General features: G+C 41.1%; 1 protein-coding gene across 39 annotated transcripts in view; it reads right to left on the reverse strand.

Moving 5' to 3' along the window:
* SORBS2 (sorbin and SH3 domain containing 2) overlaps positions 1 to 22,083 on the reverse strand; it is a 243,112-nt gene that overhangs the window by 12,986 nt on the left and 208,043 nt on the right. For 35 of the 39 annotated variants that reach the window (XM_054203757.1, XM_054203748.1, XM_054203755.1 and 32 more), the window contains 7 exons: positions 17,632 to 17,684; positions 16,763 to 16,950; positions 9,782 to 9,873; positions 7,072 to 7,118; positions 5,511 to 5,625; positions 5,272 to 5,400; positions 3,328 to 3,531 (listed from right to left, as the gene is read on the reverse strand). In XM_054203757.1, coding sequence (XP_054059732.1) covers positions 3,328 to 3,531; positions 5,272 to 5,400; positions 5,511 to 5,625; positions 7,072 to 7,118; positions 9,782 to 9,873; positions 16,763 to 16,950; positions 17,632 to 17,684 — 828 coding nt within the window. The remainder of the gene's footprint in view (positions 1 to 3,327; positions 3,532 to 5,271; positions 5,401 to 5,510; positions 5,626 to 7,071; positions 7,119 to 9,781; positions 9,874 to 16,762; positions 16,951 to 17,631; positions 17,685 to 22,083) is intronic. The other 4 variants (XM_054203752.1, XM_054203776.1, XM_054203772.1 and 1 more) reach the window with 1 other exon arrangement.

Consider the following 22,083-nt stretch of genomic DNA (forward strand, 5'->3'; position numbering starts at 1 on the left):
TAAATAAGCAAGACACAGAACTAGGATATGAGTAGAGTGGAAAAGAAAAATGTCTGTGCCATCATCTGGATTATAGGGTGTCATTTCGGTGAGCACGGGTGTCTGAAATCATTACTACGTGAATCATAACAGCAGGAAAGACATTTGAAAAATGAAACTGTATCAGGTTCTGGCTTGCGGCTTAAATGTCAAACGTTAAGACAGATCTGAATCATTACGTCCATGAAGGCGACTGCATTTGATCTGCTGAAGTTATGTTACTTATGGCGCTCTGTTAGTGAGCCTGTCACAGGTTATTAAATCATACAATTAATATTAACGTAATTTGCCCCAAACCATTACTGTTATTTTGAGAACAGCATTTTCAGAAGTACATTTCAGGTGTCATTAAGTATTTCTTTTAAACTGTAACAACTAACTGAGGTGATTTCTAATTACCCTAACGATAATACTTCTACTTTTTCTTAGTACTTCTGAGTAAATGTTTAAGAAACATCTTTAATACATCGCATACTTTTATTAAGGCACGAGCAGCTACAGAATGCATTTTTCTTCAAAAGTAACCCTATTAATTCAAAATGACATCGACATTTGTGAAAGGTCGGCAGTCAACAATGCTTTTAAAACACTGAGAGCACAGAACACAGCGGTATACTCTGAGTACCGTTACACAATATTGATTGAAGTATCCTTCTGGTAAAAGAAACATCCTTTTGTAAGAACGAGAGACTGGCGAGTCATACGTACACAGCATCAGTAGATATCCATTGCTTCAGTAAATACTGAAAATGCATTTTTGTTACTACGAATCCTCAAAATTAAAATGGAAGGACAAATATTTTGATCTCATTGCTAGAATTATCCAGAATAATTAGGCGCGCATCTCTTTAAGTTATCTGGACTACTTTAGACTTTAAGTATTGCTCTAGAGTAGGAAAATAATTTCAAAAGGCTAAATCAATGTCGCAGAATAGGGAGGTTCATTTACTTACCTTCTGTTTGAGTCTTTTTTGAGGCAAATAGCTATATTTTACAGTTAGACAAACCTTTGTTATGGAGCCTTCTGTACCAAAGCAAACGGCACAGACTGGTACAGTGCAGTCTGCTGAAACGGAGCCAGGCTGTTACCGGCAACGCTCAACCCTCAACCTCTTTCCCTCCTCTTTCCACTTGAACAAGGGCCTATAACCTGTGTTTTTAAGGTTAATAATACTGCCAAGGAGATATGGCCACTTTGAGTTTCCTGTGGCTACAGGCTGCACTAGGGCCCAAGATGGTCTAAGGCCAAGTTAAGGAGAGTAAAGCTCGCTCCTGACTTGTATTGCTTTTTTATTTTTATTGCGATCAGGCCAGAGAAAGAAGTTTAGCACAATTGCTCTAGCAACAGGGAGTGAGTCGTGCCAACAAACTCCGAAGGAATTGGAAAAGTGGTATCAGTAATTGTAGTAAACTCCAGAACACCTTCAGGATGGCTGAAGTCCTTCTAGGTAGTCAGGAACAAGGTGTATTCTCACCTGGTGTCGCCATTTCTGAATACGGCTGAATTCAGAAGCACGATGTCTGTTTAAGTGTGACAGCAGAGGCTTGCTGCTTTTTTTTTTTTTTTTTTTAATTTTGACTTACGCTAGGACCCAATGACTGCAAAAGTTTCCTACGTTACAAAGAAGGCTTCTTCCGCTTCCGTCCCATCAATAACTAACTTAATAAAAGCGGCAGGACAGTTCTGTAATCTGCATGTAAACGCTCTGAAGCGTCACCTGTGCTCAACAAGGATCATAGGGGTTACACCACCAGCAGCTTTAGCTGCAGGATGCCTTAGAGACAAGTCTGCCCCATAGAAAACGGGGAGAGAGAGGCATCTCCAAATACAGAGAGACAGCTCCGTAATACGGAGCGGATAAATGCCTCGTACTCTTGACTTGCCTTCAGGAACACGTGGATTCCTGTAATAATAAGGGGTCCTGCCTTATGAATACCTCAGTCTGCGACTATAGAATTTGATGCTACTTCAATTCAACAGTTTTGTTGGAAGGGAAGAGCGAGGAGCTGGTTCTCTCTTGTGACACCTTCTGGAAAAACCAGACAAGACCTGTTCTAGCAGCTCTCCAAAACCAGCTAATACTGTTTAGCTGTAAGCAGTATTTTCAGAGGCCACTGTTGTCTATAAATGACATCGTTTGGTAGCTGTCGCCAAAGCTGCCAATAAATGTGGAAATTATCTCGAAGTTGAAGCATCTACATGAGCACGAGTATGCAAGTATATGAAAGTAGAAAAGGGGGCAAACCCAACAGAAACAAATAAGAGATCAATAGCGGGATAAGAAGTTTATAATTACAGACCAAACCCAGTGCCCATGCTGAAGAGATATAAACAAAGAAGGTAGAGAGGAAGACTTAGAAAAGCTTCCATCTTGAGTGTTCAAAATCATCGATAACACATCGATGCTAATCACAGTTTGCAGGCAGAAACTGTCTTAGTTTCTATCACTGCCAAAGGGGTTGTGTCCCTGCACAGGTGACTGGGAGATCTCACAGAAAATCACGAGATAAATCGGAACACAGGAATCTCTTTGCGGCAGCTTCATGTAGTGTGATTCGTGGTGGTTACATAGACTAGGAAGGAAAAGAATTCAGAACGTACGATGGACGTTTGGTGTGAAAAATTCCAACTCTAAAGGTCCGGATCTAAGCTCATTGACAATGTGGTGACATGTGCCTCGCTGCTAAATGAAACAACACTGTCACCGGTGTGATACCCCTCCAAAGAACCTCGGTGGTACCAACAGCCACCTCCTGGCGTGTGAATGGCAAAAGGAGGGAGGTTATAGCCCCAAAGCACTCCTGAGCCATTCTCCTTTGAGAGGCACACAACTGGTCTTGGCAAGCCGTGTCCCCACGCAAACTGCCCTCTCCTGCCCTTCGCGTGCTGGTGGGACTGCAGGCTTTTGGGACAGCTGAGGTATGGGAATGTCTCCGCACTGCACTATGCACAGTCTGCTAGATCCATCCCTCGTGCTCGAATTCTAAGATTCTTGAACTAATTTTGTTCTGTCAGCTTGATTTTTCTGCCCAAATTTTGCCTGGCCCTACTCTCAATAATGTAATAACCAATGAAGAAAAGAGCACAAATCCTGGCAGAATGTAAGACACACCCTCAGCTATTAAAATACTTTAAAAACAAGTTAGTAATGCAATTCTACCATTGCAGGTAAGAAAAGGAAGTGTACTTAATGCATAAATTATGTATTATCTTATATTAACAAAAAAATTCCAAGTCCTTCTAAACCCACTGTAGGGGTGACAGCAAAGGAAAAAAAAAATCCTTACCTTAGTTGAACTTAAATGGTGTATTCTGTCACTAGAATAGCTTTGGGGTATCGGAGGATCAGGGTAGTCATCGAGACTTTTTGATGCATTCTTTTTGATGACTTCGACGTAGGAAACGGGGAAGATGCCTTGTCTGTTGGTTCCTGGTATTTTACCTTCGTACCAGTTCTGATCAACTCGCTTCAGAAGGATTACTCTGTCTCCCTGAAATGCATCATGAAAATGAGTTATCAGCAGATACATTGCAAGGTAATTTTTTGAATAGCAGGCATTATTTTAACACGCAGTATTATTTTCCCTGCAGTGCTGATTCCCACCAGTCTTGAGAATAGTCTCCATTTTGACATTTTTCCTCCCATTTATAACAACCGGGTATACAACTACCATTCCAGCAAAACGGGGGGGCGCTACTCAGGGACTGCAAACGCTTTTCTTTTATCAGAGGGGAATCTCGTGTACTCTCCTACTCTTGGTTGGGGGATTAACATTTCAACTTTTATTTGGAACATAACCTGTTCTAATTGTTGGCCAAAGTACTAGGTAACACCCCACCTGTGTAATGTGCATTAGTGACTGCTATGCCCAGTTCCCTTAAAAGTGATAAAAGTTAAACAATGAAATCCATACAAGTACTTTGTTATCAGTAAAACTGGAGTAAGTGGAGGTAGAAAGTGATAAAATGAGCTAATGGGAAAGATGAGAGAAAGAAGTGCTTTTCCTGTGCAGAAACGACGGGCAGTGGCTCACTCGCTGTTTTTAGAGAGCTTAGCAACTGAAATGGAAAACATCAACTTTCTTTTCAAACTTTTCTCTGTAGTGCAACTTCACGAGCGACCCCCTCCTTTGTTTTACCTGATGTGCTTTTTACCGTGTGTCTATTTGTAACAAATCCTTCCCTATTAGTTTTGCGTTCTCTTGGGTTTCTGCAGTTTTGTTTCCGTAGTTGGTTTGTGACGTACCCTCAAATTAACTTCAGTGGGATGGAACAAAAGCAAACCAGTGCAAATTAACTTTTAAAAACAAACCCAACCTGGGCTGTCGAGGTTATGACAACCACAATAAGCATAAAAGAGAATTAAAAAAAAAAAAAATTGTCAAACTACCCCCAACCCCCGATTTTTTTTGATGTTTACCAACCTCAAATGAGTGGAAAAACACCCATTATCTTCAGTGATGCTGGATTAGGCTTTAGGCCAGCATCAAATAAATATCCTTACTCTTATTTCAAAACAAAAATAAACCACTGAAATAATTGTATGAACTCTAATTCTTAAAAAAAAAAAAAAAGAAAAATAAGAGGTAGAATTTTCCAGGGGATAAAAAGTACATGCTACTTACAACTAAGCATGTAACACCTGCAACAATAATGTTTCTCTACATCTGTAATGTTCCAGTGTCTCACCAACCTCGGAAATGAAACATTTATTTTGCTCATGGGCTATAAAGCATAACCATCAGGATGTGCACAGAAAAGAGGAGAGAGTATTACAAAAAGCGGATTGTTGTAAAGTGAAATATTTGCAGGAACCGGCGCATTCACAGAAACATCTTTGAGCTTTTTCTTGCCCCCTGTATTTTCTGTTCTTCTATTCCTTCTAGATTAAAACCCTTACCGTCATAATTGTCACATCAAGAAATAATTATTTAAAAAAGGAATGGACAATCGAAGTGAAAAACGAGAAATTGAGGTGGGCAGTTAGTTGTTTGCGTATGCTAACCTGCTCCGAGCCAGTTTATGTGCACAACATATTTAAATTACTTGCAGGCAGCTGTGAGAGCAGACTGCAAGCCAACAGCCGGTACGTCAGTAGCTTCCTACCACGACTTTGCTTTGTGCGTAGCCAACACTGAATGCGGCGTGCACCGGAGCACAGTATTTACCTATATATTAATTCTGCGTAGTGGTAGACACTGTAACAGTATTTCGATGAAGATAAACTGTACCTTTCTAAGCGACAACTCCACATTTGTGTCTGCGCTGAAATTATATTTGGCAACGGCTTCTCCAATCTCTCCGATCTGTGCGGGGGGAGGCGGCCTGGCAGGCTGTGCTTTTTCTGGGGGAGAAAGTTTCTAAGGAAAAAGAAGAAAAAAAAAAACAACCCCTCAGATTTTCATCATTCCCCTGCAGTTTGTGGACCTATTACCCAAACTAATTCAAGGAATTAAAACAGAGAACAAACCTCGACATAAGAAATTGGGAATATTCCAACTCTTCCGTGGTGCTCGCCCTCATACCAGTTTTGATCAATTTTCCTGAGGATATAGATAGTATCTCCTTTCTTAAAGGACAGCTCTCTGTAATAAATTTATTTAGATCAGATGTTTACAGCTTTACATTTAACACTCCTAACTGCACAGTTTCTGAGATCTTTACAGTTTTACAGAACTGAAACGGAATGTAGCAACCAAACATTAGAAGGAGAGGTGTCACAGCTATGGTACATTTACTGCTTGATTTTACCATATAAAATGAAATTATTCACATTTATGAATCCCAGGTACTATCTGTAAGTTATATGGGTCCGTTTTACACTGTGATTCCAAGGCAGTATTGCTAGTTATTACCAGAACACTTAGTACAGCGTATGCACGCGAGTATGATGTCTTTTGGATGGCCTGTTTAGGTGATGCTTTTAGGACAGGCATCTGAGGGGTATTTGGTGCTCTTTAGGAAATCGGTAGGGAAAACTATAGAATATATCCCACTCCCACGTCTCTATGGCCTATTGCTACTTGTTTGCAGCAGCACAGCTTGGCGTGCTTCTGCTCTCTGCAGTTTTTTATCAAGACAGCTGTTCAGAAGCATGACGAACGCAGGATTACATTCTCACCATTTCCGATACTCAGGGCCTGTGATGCGCTTCATGGTGGATACCAAAAAAGGGAATTATACAAATCATAGAATAGTTGGGGTTGGAAGGGACCTTTACAGATGAGCAGGGACATCTTCAACTAGACCAGGTTGCTCAGAGCCCCGTCCAACCTGACCTGGAATGTTTCCAGGGATGGGGCATCTACCACCTTGCTGGGCAACCTGGGCCAGTATCTCACCACCCTCAGCGTAAAGGATTTCTTCCTAACATCTAGTCTAAATCTTCTCTCTTTTAGCGTAAAGCTATCACCCCTTGTCTTATCGCAACAGGCCCTGCTAAAAAATTTGTCCCCATCTTTCCTGTGGGCCCCCTTTAGTACTGAAAGGCCGCAATAAGGTCTCCCCGGAGCCTTCTCTTCTCCAGGCTGAACCCCCCCAGCTCTCTCAGCCTGTCCTCACAGCAGAGGGGCTCCAGCCCTCCCAGCATCTCCGGGGCCTCCTCTGGCCCCGCTCCAACAGCTCCGTGTCCTTGTGCTGAGGGTTCCTGAGCTGCACTGAAGCATTATAGAGAAATTTGATAAGCACTCGATCGGCACTGTACCTTGTCTAACCTAAATACAGTTCACTACAAACAAAGAGCGTTCCGTGGGTGACCCTCAGGACCTGTGCTCTAGGAAGGCTGAAGATGCACAGCCATTCATCTGTTCAAGCAAATGCAATGGAGAATATAATAATTTAAGACATTTTTATAACAAAATAACTTCTCACACAGTTTGCTAATGCAGAGACTACCGTGACAGCAAGCGGCGTCCTCTGCTTCCACGGCATTTGCTTTTGAAACTGGCTCGAATGGCAGTTAGCTGCCACCAGTGCTAGAAGGAGTTTTCTGGAATTATGAAGTCTTAAATGAACAAAAGTCCGGTACTTACTTAGAAGTCTGAGCTTTAAAGTCATACACAGCTCTAGCTGGCAGTTTCTGAAAAACAGGCAAAGTGATCAATACGGTCAGGTAGCATTACTGTACGGTAAACATGTTTCAGCTTTTAAAAAGGTGACCAGGATCCAAAAAAAGGAAAAAAGGACACGTGCCTTACCGTGGTTCTTGCAGTAACAGGCAACTAAATACACAGCTTCCTTTTTTAAGAAGTTAGGTGTTTGGGACTTAGTGTTTTAAAAATAGAAATAGCAGCTAAATTTTACTACAGACTGCTTTGCAATTTTATGTTTAAGAGAAATATAAAAGTAAAAAAAAAAAAAAGTTAACTAAATGCCAATTTGACTTGTAGGCAACTAGATCTCTAGGTACAAGGGAAATTCACATCCGTAATATCCTCTAATACTTTAGATGCCTCTGTTAAACTTGATACCTTTAGGCTAATTTCACCTGCAAGTACTGCATCGCATTTTATATATGTATATATAAAGGGAAAATTACTCTTGAGAGCTGGAAAACGTTGGGAATATTTTAAATTTCTATAATCACATTCCTAGTTTTAAGAAAGTCTGAGAAACACAGGACTGGAAGTGACCTCCCGAGTCATCTGTGCAGCTCCTGTGCGATCACAGGCAATCACACCGTATCATTCCTTGCATGTATTTATCAAGTTCTATCACCAAGTATGGGTAGGCTCAGGATTGTTTAACAAATACAAGTGTGAGCCATCCCGAGCTCTCCTCACCTGCCTGGCTGACACCTGTGCTTTCACTGTTTTCAAAGCTGTGCTGAAATCACGAACTGCGACGTGACCCGAGAGCCTCCCTCGTCTCGTCTCTGCCTCGGACGGATAAACCAGCGCCAGGTACTTCAGAGGAAGGTGCAAGAAGTGACGAGCAGCGTTATGCGAGGATATTTGGTAAAGTGATTTAGTCTTTCTCTGCAAGTACTTGCACAGATGAGATACTGCTACATTTTTAAAAATCTCTCAGGTATACTGGTGACTAAAATGAGCTGATTAGGGTAATTCTGAGAGATACTGCTTGTAATGATGTCAGGGTGCTCATCTTTGCATAAGAGGAATAAGAAGGGACTCTTGTAATGTCTGCATTTTACCTTTCTTCCAGGCCAGATGTTCTCGACTGGGTTCTCTCCCTTCTTGTCATCTAAAGGCTAGCAAATTCAGCATACCTGCAGCACTGCCTTTGCTATGATAAAAAGGTCCTCCAAATTATTACAGGGATCCTGTTAACTTGCACTTTGCAATACTAATACGATTTTCCATTACAGGTCTTGAAATACCATGGCCTAAATATAAAAGCATTTTTCTGTTCTCTGCTGCTGTTAAAAATAGCGTCGTAGCCAGGAGGGGCTATTCGTATCATCGACCGTAGCTAAGCCCTTTTCACTCTTTCCTGATTTTGGCACAGCTGGTGCTGTAACTACTAAAGCAAATAATAGAAGAAGGGGGATAATACTAAAAAAGCAGCAGAGCTGCTAAAATACAAAATACTTTGAAATGTACAAAACATGCTGGAAATAGAGAAGCCTTTCTTCTTTCATCTTTTTAAATGACAGCAGTCTTAAGAATGGTTTGTAGCATTAAGGATTTTACGTATTTTCAAATCGAAAGATGACTTTCCATGTCACAGAATTCTTTAAAAGGAAGACACGATATGGCTCCTGGAAGTTTTTTAACCTTTATTTTGTAATGAGCAGCCTGATTTTGCAATCAGACTCTTGACCGAATGGCAGCAATATAACCATGCCAGTGGGGTGTAAGTGGATCTGAATTCAGATCCCGTAACCAGGTCTAACCCGCACCACCACTGAACAAGGCAGATGGCCCAGAGCAAAAACTTAAATATTAGCAATTACAATATGGTACTCTCTTATGCTGCCGTTATTTTGTGCAATATTTTAATAAAAATGAATGGAAAACGTTAACAACCTATGGTCTGTAGATGTTGGTTAATATAAACGTACTGACTTTGTGATGGAGTAAATGCCCTGAAGCCTGTTTGGAGAGCATTTATAGTTCTAGATCTAGAAATATTCTTAAGGTACTGAATGACACACTCCATTTTTTGGGGTATTCTTTTCAGTGATACTTTGTGTTGCTTATTAAAGGTTGTATGCCTGCTTCCATTTCCTCTTCCAAAGCATTAATATAAGTAATCAGCGTACACTTACCACCACCAGCTGTTACAGAAATGAGAGATTGCTTTTACGATAGTGGTTTTGTCTGACACACGGCAGTGTTTTTGCTTCTTCTGAACAAAAATAATGGTGAAATACAGATGTTCTTTGAATCAGTTTTGAAATGACTGAGGCAGTTTCTTTGTGTAACGCTCAGGTTCTCAAAAGAACCTTTCCCTGGTCACATCTCTTCTCCTCTGTCCCAAACACCCACCCCGGTCAACTTTGGCAGAGTCTATCAATGAGTAGCAAACTTACGCTCACATCTACTTAAACATAAATAGATGTAGCTTATCTTACAAAGCTTGAAATTCTTTTAATTTCTCGTTGAACCAATCTGCTTAATGAAAAAGAAGGATGCTGTCCCATCTGATGATATGATGATAAATAACTGTTCCTTTGGCCTGTATCATTACAGTGTCTTAAAACCAACACAAATCTTGTCTCAGATTTGTTACTCATTTTCCGTATGGATATTGCTGCATTATTGAGTGTTGTTTCACTACCTCTTTCTCTGTAGTTCCTCTTCTCTCCCTTGGAGTACATCGTCCCACATCAGTGAAAGCAGAAGAATAGCTTCCAGGAGACTCCTGGTCTACTGAAAACAGAAATTATGTGAAACTATGGTAAATTAAACCAAACCATTCCAATCTGTGATGGTGCTTGGTTTCATTTAGGGGGATGAAGAGGTATTGAAATCTATAATTTTAATAGAAAGAAAAGCACATGATATGATGACTAAAGTGCACCTTTAAAGAAAAAGAAGATACTGACTCTCAAGCAAAGGCAAAGGCTAAGGCTGTCCGCTGAGCCGCAGCAGAAGAATATATGACAAAGGATCGAGAGAGCAAAACTACGCCTCACTGTACGAAGGGGCGCAACCCTACTGGACCAAACGGAAGACGTGACAGCAGTACCGGGACTTCATCAGGGTGCAAGAAACTGTTTCGGAATGCCAACAATGTAAACACATAATTACGTGCACAAAACGTGATTAAAGCATGCTTCAATGAGAAAATAATGAGCAAAAATTGTTTCCTCCTAAGTGATCTAAGATGCATTTCTACTTTACCACGGGCACTTGTTAGGCAGCACAAGGGAATTTAAAAGGCTGTTATTTCATAAAACCAACTCTGTTTTAAGAGATGGAGTACAAATCATTACTCACCAATCTATGTGGCAGATTTTTCTCTAAAGCAGAGTTTACCAATGTTTATTACAGGCTGGTGAATACATCTTTTCATGTTTTAATAAAAATAAAATCCAAATCTTACACTCTTTATAGCTCTGCAAGTTGCCAATGTGAAATGAAAATATAACGGAATCATTTCAGACCAGAGGATGAAATGAACTGCCTCTTGACTTCCCAGATTTCCTATTTTACTATTATTTATTATTTTATCACTGCCACAGTGATACCTGCTAGTGGAGCCATGTGACATTATAGCAGCCTTCCAGTACCTGAAGGGGGCCTACAGGAAAGCTGGGGAGGGGCTGTTTGCAAGGGCAGGTAGCCATAGGACGAGGGGCAATGGTTTAAACTAGAGCAGGGCAGGTTTAGATCAGACATTAGGAAGAAGTTCTTTACACTGAGGGCAGTGAGACACTGGCCCAGGTTGCCCAGAGAGGTGGTGGAGGCCCCATTCCTGGAGACATTCAAGGCCAGGCTTGATGAGGCTCTGAGCAACCTGATCTAGTAGAAGATGTCCCTGCTGACCGCAGGGGGGTTGGACTAGATGGCCTTTAGAGGTCCCTTCCAACCCAACACATTCTATGACATGCATGTCTTCCTTTGACTTCATTCTCACAATGTGTTCTTACCAAGCCCATACACTCCTAAAGAAGAACAAAGTGGGAAAAAGGATATAAAAGATTGCCAGCGGGCTGCTGGCTAAGCCACAAAAATTTAAGGCTATCGCTAAATACAGTGGAGGCAAAAACCCTTGGGGCCTCTGTGTGGATGGTGCTGTAAGAGACACAGACAGAGCCAACAAAACATGAAACTTCATTAGAAGTAGAGCTCAGCCATGACTGTTGCTGATGGAAGTCAATGGAATATTCCGCTGTACTAACTCTCCACGCTACTCTAAGGATATCGATGTTGACAGAACGTACCATTTTGCTCATGCCAGACTCCTTCATAGCTGCAGAAGCTATTAGGGATCCACGTTTACTCTGCACCGTGGATTTACTTATTTTCAAGGACTGGAAAATTCTCATTTAGCAACTGTGGTACGTGACCAGCACAATTTCCAACAACTTCAGTCTCATCGTGTAGTGCTGCCTGCCAGAGTTAATCATGATCAGGCCTCAAGTACGGCTAATTAAATTCTGAACTGTGTTTAATAGCTGTTTTTTACCAAATTCTCTGTGCTCAATGTCTATTTTAACTAGTTAAGAAGAGAAGGTAACAGTTTCAATTCTGATGTGCTGCTGAGGGACACGGTTTAGTGGTAACTTGGCAGTGCTTGGTTAACAGTTGGACTTGATGATCTTAAAGGTCTTTTCCAATCAAAACGATTCTACAATTCTTGAAATACCTATTTACTAGTGTGGCACTTGCGAAAGTTACAGGAAAAGTTATGAGATTAAAGATAAGTAAGATGAGTCTGATCAAATATTTTCTTTTACATCCAGTTGTGATTTCAATAACAGCTTTTTAATGTCATTAAATTCTCAAAGATGCTCTGTCAGAGGACCCTATGTCTAGAGGCAGAATTCTTTAGCACAGAAATGTTGCCATTTAAAAAGAGAAATAAATGACAGGCTTGCCAAAGACATTAATCTAAATCATCTGGGATACACCTTTGTGCACTCCTGCTATGAATCTAGTTTCCTTCTTTTAATATTGCAAGATTAAACTTTAAAAACATTTTAAGCTCAAGCAATTTCTTTTAGCAAAAGAGAAGCAGAGCAATGAACTCAAAGCAGTAACTTTACAACCAGATCACTGTCAAGACAGACTTCTTTAAAACTTATATTCACCCTGACAGTTCCAGTCAATTCTTGATTATCGAGAATTTCCCCTCTAAAAGGATAGAATATTTCTCAAAGCTTCATAGATATATGAACATTCTATGAGAAGAACTAGTTTTGCTGCCACAGAAATTGGAAATTGTATTGTTTGAACAGTGGAAATGGAAACTTCCTAGAATGACTGTAGGGTCTATTCACAAAAAATAATACAAAGCGGTGGAATTAGTGTATTTTCATAAGAAAGCAGAATCAGCTTTCTACGATACTGGCAGAATTAACAGCATTTTTATCGCTTACATGTAACAAAACTATACAGTACAACACGTTTTAGATGAGGATATTTTTTTTCCCAAAATAATAAAGGAAAGGCTATCTCCGTATCATTTTCTGTTTGACCAGCGTCTTATGACACATGCGTTCACTTTCTGCAAGGTCTTTTTCTTGGAGAAAAAACCCACATTGGTTAATTTAATAACACCATCGTCATTTGTAGCACTAATAATCTCGTAGGTGAAATCCACCGTTACTCCAGCTGTCCAGATTACTGTTTTTTGTGAATAGACAGCAAATTCATCTATCCGTATCACCTACGTAAAAATGACATCCTTCATTAAGGCTTTTATGGGATGAAAGCTTCTTCTAGACGACACAAATAAAAATGGAATGAGAAAGGGTGGGAAATACAGGGAGCAAAGGTTGGATAAGTAAATCACAAGGACAGAGGAAGAAAGTTAATCCACCTTGGAAACACAGTGCACTATCATTGTTGTTAGTTGCGTCCATGTCTGGAAAAGAGGCACTAAGAGGTAATCTTCCACAATCGTTCTGGTACAGTGGGCAATGGATAGCACCATCTTGAGGCAGTGGATGAAAAGGCTGGTGCATGGGACTCTTTTTCAGAGCTTTGAGAGATGAATTCCGTTCTGGAATGTCTGGAAGCAGCTCGGTAATAAGTCTGTGTAATATACTGTTGTCGGGCAGGCTTCCCCTTCTTTTTTCAGCTTTAATTTGGTCACAGATGTCTTTAAGTGCAGAATCGAGTGCTTCAAATACAGACGACTTGCATTTTTTCTTTTCAGTTTGTTTTTTAGGAGCTGCACTTTTTTTCCTCCGGAAAGGCACTGGGCTGACTAGGAATGCTATCTTAGAGAGGCCAGACTCTGCTTCCTGTCTCCTGGGATCTTCAGTGGTTTCTTGTTTAGCCCTTTCATGTTTGAGCATGGTGGTGAAGCGGGTGTAGGATGCTGGGCATCGCCCTTTGCAGGAGCTGATGAGATGCCGGTGGTGGTGGTGGTGGTGGTGATGGTGATGGCCTGATCCATAAAAGCTTTCGGATGATGTGAAGGAAAAGTGGTCGAAGTCACTTTCACTACAGAAGGATGAACCCTCTATCTGGATAAAGTCACTGAGGTCAGAAACCACTCCATCTTGATCACTGTCGGAAAAATCCATATGCGATCGTTGTGGCTCATCACTGGTCACTTCAATATGAATTGGCACCAGGGTTTTAGACTTGTAGCTCCGTTGTACCTGAGAGGGATGTCTGACTGGATTTTCTTCTTCCAGCAAGGATTCAATAGAAAATCGCCTCTTTGGACATAAGCCGTTTTTAGGAGGCTCTAGTGTAACGGTTGACAACATTTCATCACCCAGGTTCGGCATTGATTTTGACTTCTGAATTAACTTTTCAAATTCAGATATTCTGGTTGGTACCATGTCTCTAGGCACCTCTTCAGTAGAAGACTCTCTCCAGCCTTGAAGAATACCTTTGTGCTGTTCTTTTTCGTACTGCAGGATTCTGGACTTCACAGAACAAATCACCTCAGAATTCATCAAGTCCTTGCGATTGATGCGGTGCATCTTTTTGTACATTTTTAGGAAACCTGGGGCATCGTGTGCAGATCTGTGACGAACTCTCGGCCTGCTAATACCACCACGGCCCTCAGGAACATATGGGGAGGTCCAGTTCATTGAGCAAACTTCTTTGGAGTCCTCCTCACATAACAGAGAGCCCATGCTTTCAGACTTGGCCTGCGCATCGGGGAAGCCATCCCGGTCATCTGTTAACAGATCATCACAGCTACGAGATTTCCTCTTTGGAGAAGCGGTTTCTTCTGTGCTGCTCCAGACTTCTGCATTTTGACGAGTCATTTGCCAGCCATTCTTGTAGTTGATGGCCCTTCTTGAATCGTTTGGAACAGCTAAATGTTGCCTGTAAGTGCTACAGTAATCTAATTCATTTGAGGTGTTGTGGTTGTGCACTGAATAACTTAAAAGGGATGGATATACTTTGCTAATGTCCCCACCTTTATAATCCATAGAGCAGCATGGTAAAAAAGAGACATTGCCAGAAATTAAAAGATTCAGAAAGTTGGAATTAACATCAGTAATAGAAAGACTAGAAAAGAGACAGCAATTAATGCATCGAGCAGCTTAGGTCAGTACACAGGTTGCTACAGCCTGGGGCAGCAGAGCTAATGATTAAGTTTTTTCCAGCTGTAAAAATGTACTCACGATAATTTGAACATCAAAAAGATTTTTTTATGAATTATGGAGATTTTACCCCCTCCGCAACCCCCCTGGCCAAAGCAATGCAAGAAAACAAGCATTAATATTGATTTTGAAGCAGGTCAAACAGACAGTAAAAGCTGCAAAGGATTTAAAGATGAAGCCAAACAACAAATCCAGACCTCAGTCAAATGTTGACTTTTCCACCTGTGCATTCTGAAAGAAGCTGCTCAGAATTTTTGAGCTGAGTAATGCTCAGAGAGATCACAGCAACTGCATATTCTAAGATAATTAAGATAAAGATAAATCTTTATATAAGATCGAATGGGAACTTGCTCCCAGTTGTTGATAGGTGGCACAGGGAGCCCGCTCTTTCCCCGTGTGGTAGCCCTGAAGGGAGTGGTGGTGTCTGCAGCTTACGGAGGGCAGAACAAGGTGGCTGAGGAACCGCTACACGGGTTTAAAGGAAGATGTATCAGTTCACTCAGCCTAACCAGCACGTAGAAGAAACATGCTGACTTCCATAGCTTGACTTCCATAACAAAGCCTGAGTTTTCAAGCAAGCCTTAAGACATATTTTTATGGGCGTGCCAGATCTAGAAGTCACTATGAGACTAATTTGGAACTTTGGTCTCATACTTGCACTGAACTTTCAAAAACGGTCTCAAGTGGCAACACTCAGTTCAGGACGCATGCTTCAAACAGCTCAATCTGCTTTCTAGAAGAACAACCTGAATCTGGATCAGAAACTGAAATACTTGAGTTCAAAATCCACACTGATCAAAGAGCTTGTAAGGTGTTGCTTCTTTAACAAAATGGTTAATTCCAAGAACAATTAACATTCTAGTAGGTTTCATAATGCTGGGAGAGGACAGAGTGACACAGCTAGGTCACCTTCCAAAAGTTAATTAGCTGTGTTAGGTGTTCTTATGGGAAGGATTTTCAAAGAGAGGAAGTGTTTAAGTCATGATAAGTGCTCATTATCGGTGGTGTAGTCAAAGGTAAATGCAGGTAAATGGAATTTACCAACTTTTCAGTGCCTGGTCTGGTCACACCACATGGATGAGTTTACCCGCTGTTTAAATTACCCCTATAATACTGGATTTAAAATACGTTTGCTTTTCCATCACTTCACTCTCAATATTCCTCACTGCTTTTCTTTTTATGACACATTCTGTTGCAGGCTGGATATTACGTTCTTTTCAGTGGGAATTGTCTTTTACAAAGGTTTGTAAAGTCCCTAATAGAGCGACAGGCCGATTAGAAAGTGTAGCTCAAAATACAGCCATTAAATGAATAATGATAACTTAAACAGAAGGAGACATACTGTATATGGTATTGCTCTGTATATTACTTCCATCACATGTTTTAGTCTTGGTAAAAAGACCCACTGAAAACTCCAAACCCAAACCAACAGTCGATTCAATGATCTCTTTTCTGGAGAGACATGGAGAACAGTAATGGAACGGCAAGTGACTTGGAAAAAGAAGGCAATTAGATTGTATATGCTGTACTAGATACTTCAAGGATTTACAAAATCAAAAATCAGACTATGGATGTTGCTTGATGAAATCTGGTGCTGGTAACTGACAAGGTCTAAGATATCAGCTATGGATTTGAAAGGTCTACTAGTCTGGAAACGCATCTTTAATCTTAATGCTATTTGTCTTGATTTACTTTCTGTAATAATCTAGTAAGAGAGTAGTAGAGTTAGAACTTTATGGGTTTATATACTCTGGTACAAATCATAGTCTTAATTTAGTCAATTTTGTGTTGTTAGAATAAGCAGTTGAAACTGGAAAATCTTTGTTGCAAATCCAGCTTTTCAGCTTCAAATGACACGTGGAAGAACAAATGAGTTATCTGTTCAACAACAAGCCGTTGCTTCATAGAGTGAATCTCCCAGTGAAGCGCACTGAGCAACAGCGCGCAGTTGTGTTTAATATCAAGGTTTTGTAAAAAAACCCGTCGTCTTCTTGCTAAGGAATATGCTCTCCTCTTACCTTTTGCTCTTGATGGAGAAGAAGGAGACGAGCTAGTTAAAGGCTTTCTAAGGGTGGAATACGGGCCTTGCACATCTGCGCGGCCCAGGGTAGGTCTGCTGGCGTTCTGATCGCTGTGCGCCCTCTGATGACTTACAGCAGGTTCCGACTTCCTTCTTTTTCGGTAGTCGCTCGCCGTACTCGCAGAACTACAGAAATAAACAGTATTAGCGGCAGTCTAATTCTGAGACCATAATTCAGGAATTTAAAAAGTAAGCTCATAATTCTATCAGCGGTTTATAGATTAAACAATGCCAGAACAAATACATCAAAACATGTAAAGGGGAGAAGTGCTGGTCTGAGACATCTCACAGGATATTTCACAGGAAAAAAGATGAATTTCTTCTTCACCTGATTGTTTTACAGTTTTATACAAAACTGCTGTGTCATTTGCCTGATGCATTATTTGAAATAAATGCATCAAATTTTTTTTAGACTGCTTTTTGGTACTAGAAGTTGAGCACAAAGATAGGAAAAAGACAGAGGGCGAGAACGGATGAGGCAGCACGCTCGGGGAAACAGCAGGCAGCGAGGCTGAACGACAGATTGCTGCTGTTGAGGCAGCAGCTGAGGGACGTTAGCGGGAAGACCCAGAATACGGCACGGCTTATTTTGGATGTAAACAGTAAGTCCTTGTCAAACGAAAGCAAGGTTTACACTTTGGTACCAAAACACGAACACCCTCTCCGTGCATCTCTCTATTTTCTCGGTGGCTGACAAGGTGAATGTCAAAATCCGACTCTCCGCCACATCGGCTGGCTTCGGGTCACAAAGGAAACCCTCCGGCTGCACAACCTGCGTCTGCTGAAATCCCAAATTGTATCTCTTACCTAGAGGGCCTGTCCAGGCCTCTGTCTGTTGAATAGTGATGATACAAGGAAGTCTGTGAAAACAAATACACGAATCTGTTACAAGTCTGTATCTGAAACGGGGGTGACAATTCTGCTCATCGTGTTTGATGATGCTTTGTTACTCTGTGACAAGTCCTATAAAACCAGACGAGGATGATTAACACCCTGGGCGCTCCAGCACAGACACTGCAATATTTCATGAGAACAGTTACGCAGTTTTTATAAAGCATCACTAGGTTTCGTTTCATATTCTACTTCAATAATGGTTTTTTCTTTTGAAGCGCTACTAAATACGATCCAAAGTCACGCTTCTCTATCTGGTTTTCAAAAACAGATACAGAACGGCTGAAATGAACTTTTACTGCAAAAATATAAAAATCTAAAACCAATTCCTATATGCGCAAGTGAGGTCTGCAGAGCTGCTCCTCCCTCCCAATTACTCACCAAAATCCCACAATCGGTTATAGCCAGAAACTTTTGTAAATCCCATGATGTTTGTGGCCAGGTGTTGACCACCTCCTGTTCCTGGTAAGAACGGTTCTCATCACACAACACTAGCCGTTGCTTATGGAGTTACGGAATTAGCTACTGCACAAACCCAGGAAGATGGGATATAGTATTGCTCCGTAATTTTATTATTAATACAAAGTCAACCTTAAATGACCGCTAATTATAAATCAGTCATTTCATACATTTCAAGCCTGCAGTGAGAATCAGGTAATACTACAATTCTGGTACCTAGGTATGAATCCCGGAGGAACCGCATGGTCCCAGGGGTATTTCTTCACGGGTACAAAGCAGCGTGATTCAAAGGTTAAACTTGTTCTAAGTTCCTGGCGCATCATTTCAGAGCTCACCCCATGGACTGGAGACAGAACTACCATACAGCTTCGTAAGCTGCCGGAACTATTTTTCTCTCCGTAGAAGCCCTCTGGATTTTTTTCTCTGTATGGAAAAGTCTGTACAGACTTTTCTCTGTGCAGAAGGACTGAAGATGTAATAGCGCTCACGGCCCGTGTTAGTGCTGGTTTTGGCGAGGTATCCCTTTTTTCCCCGTGATTTGAATTGCAAGTTCATGAACAGGACTTCACCCTGATTTGCAGGCTGACACTTAGGTATACTTCTAGAAGGCCACCTGTAGTCTAAGAATATTTGGGAACAGATTTCATGAGACTATGTTTTAAATGACGTTCTACAGCAACTGTTGAAGCCACTTTTACAGGTGGGGCACTATAAGGACGATACGATTGGTCGGTGAGAGCTCATTTGTCAGTAGCCGTCGTTATTTAAGACCCGCATCACGTAGCAAGTGATGCCATCAGGACACTCACGGAGGTTTTGATTTCTGGATTGTACTGAAATTTATTATACTGGGAGGCAGGAAGAACCACACAAACATGATACAATATGAATCAAATGCTGTCTAAAACTTCAACTAAGATCATTCTCATTTTCTCCATAATTTTTAATTGTAGTTTAATTTAAGTCACATTAAAAATCAGGTAAAGAAAACTTCCGCGTTTTTGGTAAGAACAGCAGCTGAGATGTAAACAGTTAAAAGAGGTTAATAATTCAAAGACTTTAAAGTTACTTTCCAGAGAAAATTAGTCCTCTATAACTTAATTAAGGTGATCTCTGCATAAGGGTTTCAAAATGTTCATTTTTTTTAAATAGAAATTTCTTTGCTTTGTGGACAAGTATTCAACTATTTCTTCTGTGTTGCTCCTTACTACTCCTGTTATTCTCACTGTTAAATACCGTCACATTCATAAGCTCCAGTTTGCATCAGAATAACGTGCTGTATAAACACAGAGGTAGAATCCCTCCTCCAGTGGGATTATAAACGCGAGAGAAGTGATCTATCAAGAATATGCTCACTGCAAACCCAGCAACATAAACCTGACCGCTAGAAACGGCAGAACTAGGTTCCTGATACTTCTCTCAAGTCATAATTAGCTTAACTTGTAAAACACTGTGGCGGAACGAGCTCCAACATGAATTTCCAGGAGGCTTAGCATTCTGAATGTGAGCTATACCCTGTTGGAGGGGTTTGTGCACAGCTCTTGTTCCTCCTGATTTCAACAGACCTTTTGAAGGCAACAACATTTTGTGAACATTGGGTTGTAACGTTGGCAAAGAGGGTTATGGCAACTCTGGTATTTCATCAAGAGACAGCATAGGAACTGGCCTGTAATTGAAGGAATTTAGTTCCGGGCCTATTTCAAGGCGTCTTGGTGATCTTGGATGGTTCAAGGTGGCACGTTTTCATCCCGCAAACCCACACGCATTTCATTGTGGGGGAAATCTCAAAGTAAGCACGTGCCTAGGAAAAGGGGAAACCCAAGCTTTTGGTTATGACGACTTCTCTGTTTTCTTCCAATTTGCTTTGAAATGAAATAGACTACTGGACTAAATCATGAACCCACAAGTGTACCGCTTCATTGTTTTAGTAATCCGTGTGCTTAAACCTGCTAGTCTTTGCATCTCTTCAGAACAAAAGCAGTGCAAGACGCAGGCAATACCTCTAAGAGTCACATGCTCTAGAAGCCATGTGTCTCCTTTAATATTCCGTCACCACAGTAGAGGCAAAGCTGAGGCCATTGCTCTGCTGCTGCTGCAACTCTCACCTGATGGATGCTGTTAAATTGTTCCTGTCAGAGCTCAACTAGCCCCAAACCGCTGAAACTGCTTCCAAAACCCAAATGTGATTCTATTGTAATGCACTACATTGCTCTAATTTGACCAATATTTTGTTTTATAATAAATTGGGAAACCAGAAGAACAGATTTCATCTTTTTCTCATCCCTATCTTTCCACGGCTGCGCTGCATCATGGGTTTTCAGGTTGTGGAAACTGATGCTCAGGTTGTGGTAATCTACAACTCTGCTCCAGTGACTTGTGCTACGGACGAAAAGAGGAGAGCTAGAAATAAAAGCTCTGAAAATTATGCTAAAAAAGAGGGCTACGTGTCATGCAGTTATTTTCAGCTCATCCAATACAACCTCCAGACACATCAGAGGAGGTGGATGAGAGATCTCCACATAACCTGGGAATGAAGCTGTTACCAGGAGGACAAGGTGAGGTAGTGGGAGGTAGCCCACGTTCTCAAGGAAGAGGGAAGAGGGCACCAGTGAGGCCAGGAGGGTGGCTCGCTCGGTGGGGCAGCTCTGCTGCAGTAATGGCCTGTTGGAAGATGACTACCAACATTACTGAGCATGTGCCCAGCTTCTCCCAGTGTTTCCATCAGTCAAGGTTTGCCTCACTCGTACCATGACGAGTCCCTTTCCCAGGTGGATTTCTGGGCAGTGGTGCTCCACATCATATGCTTTTGTTCCCATGATGGGAGAGTACACAAGACCGTGGAATACAATCAAGTTTTATCACTGCATTTGATTTTTATTTGCTACATTTGATAAAACCAACCTGGTATTTTTCTGCAAATGACTGTGAAGTTATTTCTTACAAGTTTCATTTTCCTAGCAAAACCCAGATTTCAAGGTTTGGGTTTTTTTAAGATCATCTATCATTGCATTGATCTTAGGTGATAAACCAACTATTTATGACATGTTAAAATAAAAACTGATTTGTGGATTTGAATGTGAAGAACTGAAGTACTGTAACCGAGCTCAGAAAGTCAATGGAGTTAAACATTAGAGAGAAGGGCTACTGTGAAACAAAACCTTGCCATCCGCTCTAGGAAAGGAGGAAAGAATCAAACCTCCTTTCCAAAGGTGGATTAAATAGAAGCCTGTGTTTTGGAGCCAGTTCTGTTATGGAGCTGTGCTGATGATCATCAGACATCCTCAGACAGAACATAAACCTGCTATTAGCACTCAGGAAATCATCCCTATTTTATTTCTCAATATTTGGAATATTGGGCTCATGATGAGTGCGTTACTGTTAACTTATTCTGTCTAAACAAAATATCGTGGTATTTATTTTTTAAAATACATTCTGAAGGAGGTATTTATTCTCAAGTCTTTACTGTTCACACAGTTCATATTTTCAAGTTTTTGCCTTACATCCTCTGAAAGCTGCGAACTGCTTTATGACAATTCTCCCATCACTATCCAACTTCAATGATTTTAAGATAAATATCTAACGTTGTGAGGTCTGCCTGCAATAAAACCATAGAAGCCAGCAGCAGCGTCGCTCACGCCGACAGCTAGTGTATCCACAGTTCTCCTCGCATTTCGACACAATGGAGTGAAGCAAAGGCCTCAGATCCATGCGCTTCCCTACACTGCCCACAAAACACACATCCAGCCTGTTCTGGAAAATGTCAGAGTCTTATTTCAAAACTGGCCACGACTACGACTATCAACCTCATCTTTGTTGACCAGTCACTGACGTGGTCTGGTACCAGCGGAGGAAGGAAACTGGGGCTCACAGGTGACCTCTATTAGAACCGTTGCATGAAGTGACACAAAC

The sequence above is a fragment of the Rissa tridactyla genome, chromosome 5, assembly GCF_028500815.1.
Source record: "Rissa tridactyla isolate bRisTri1 chromosome 5, bRisTri1.patW.cur.20221130, whole genome shotgun sequence".
Classification (NCBI taxonomy): Eukaryota; Metazoa; Chordata; class Aves; order Charadriiformes; family Laridae; genus Rissa; species Rissa tridactyla.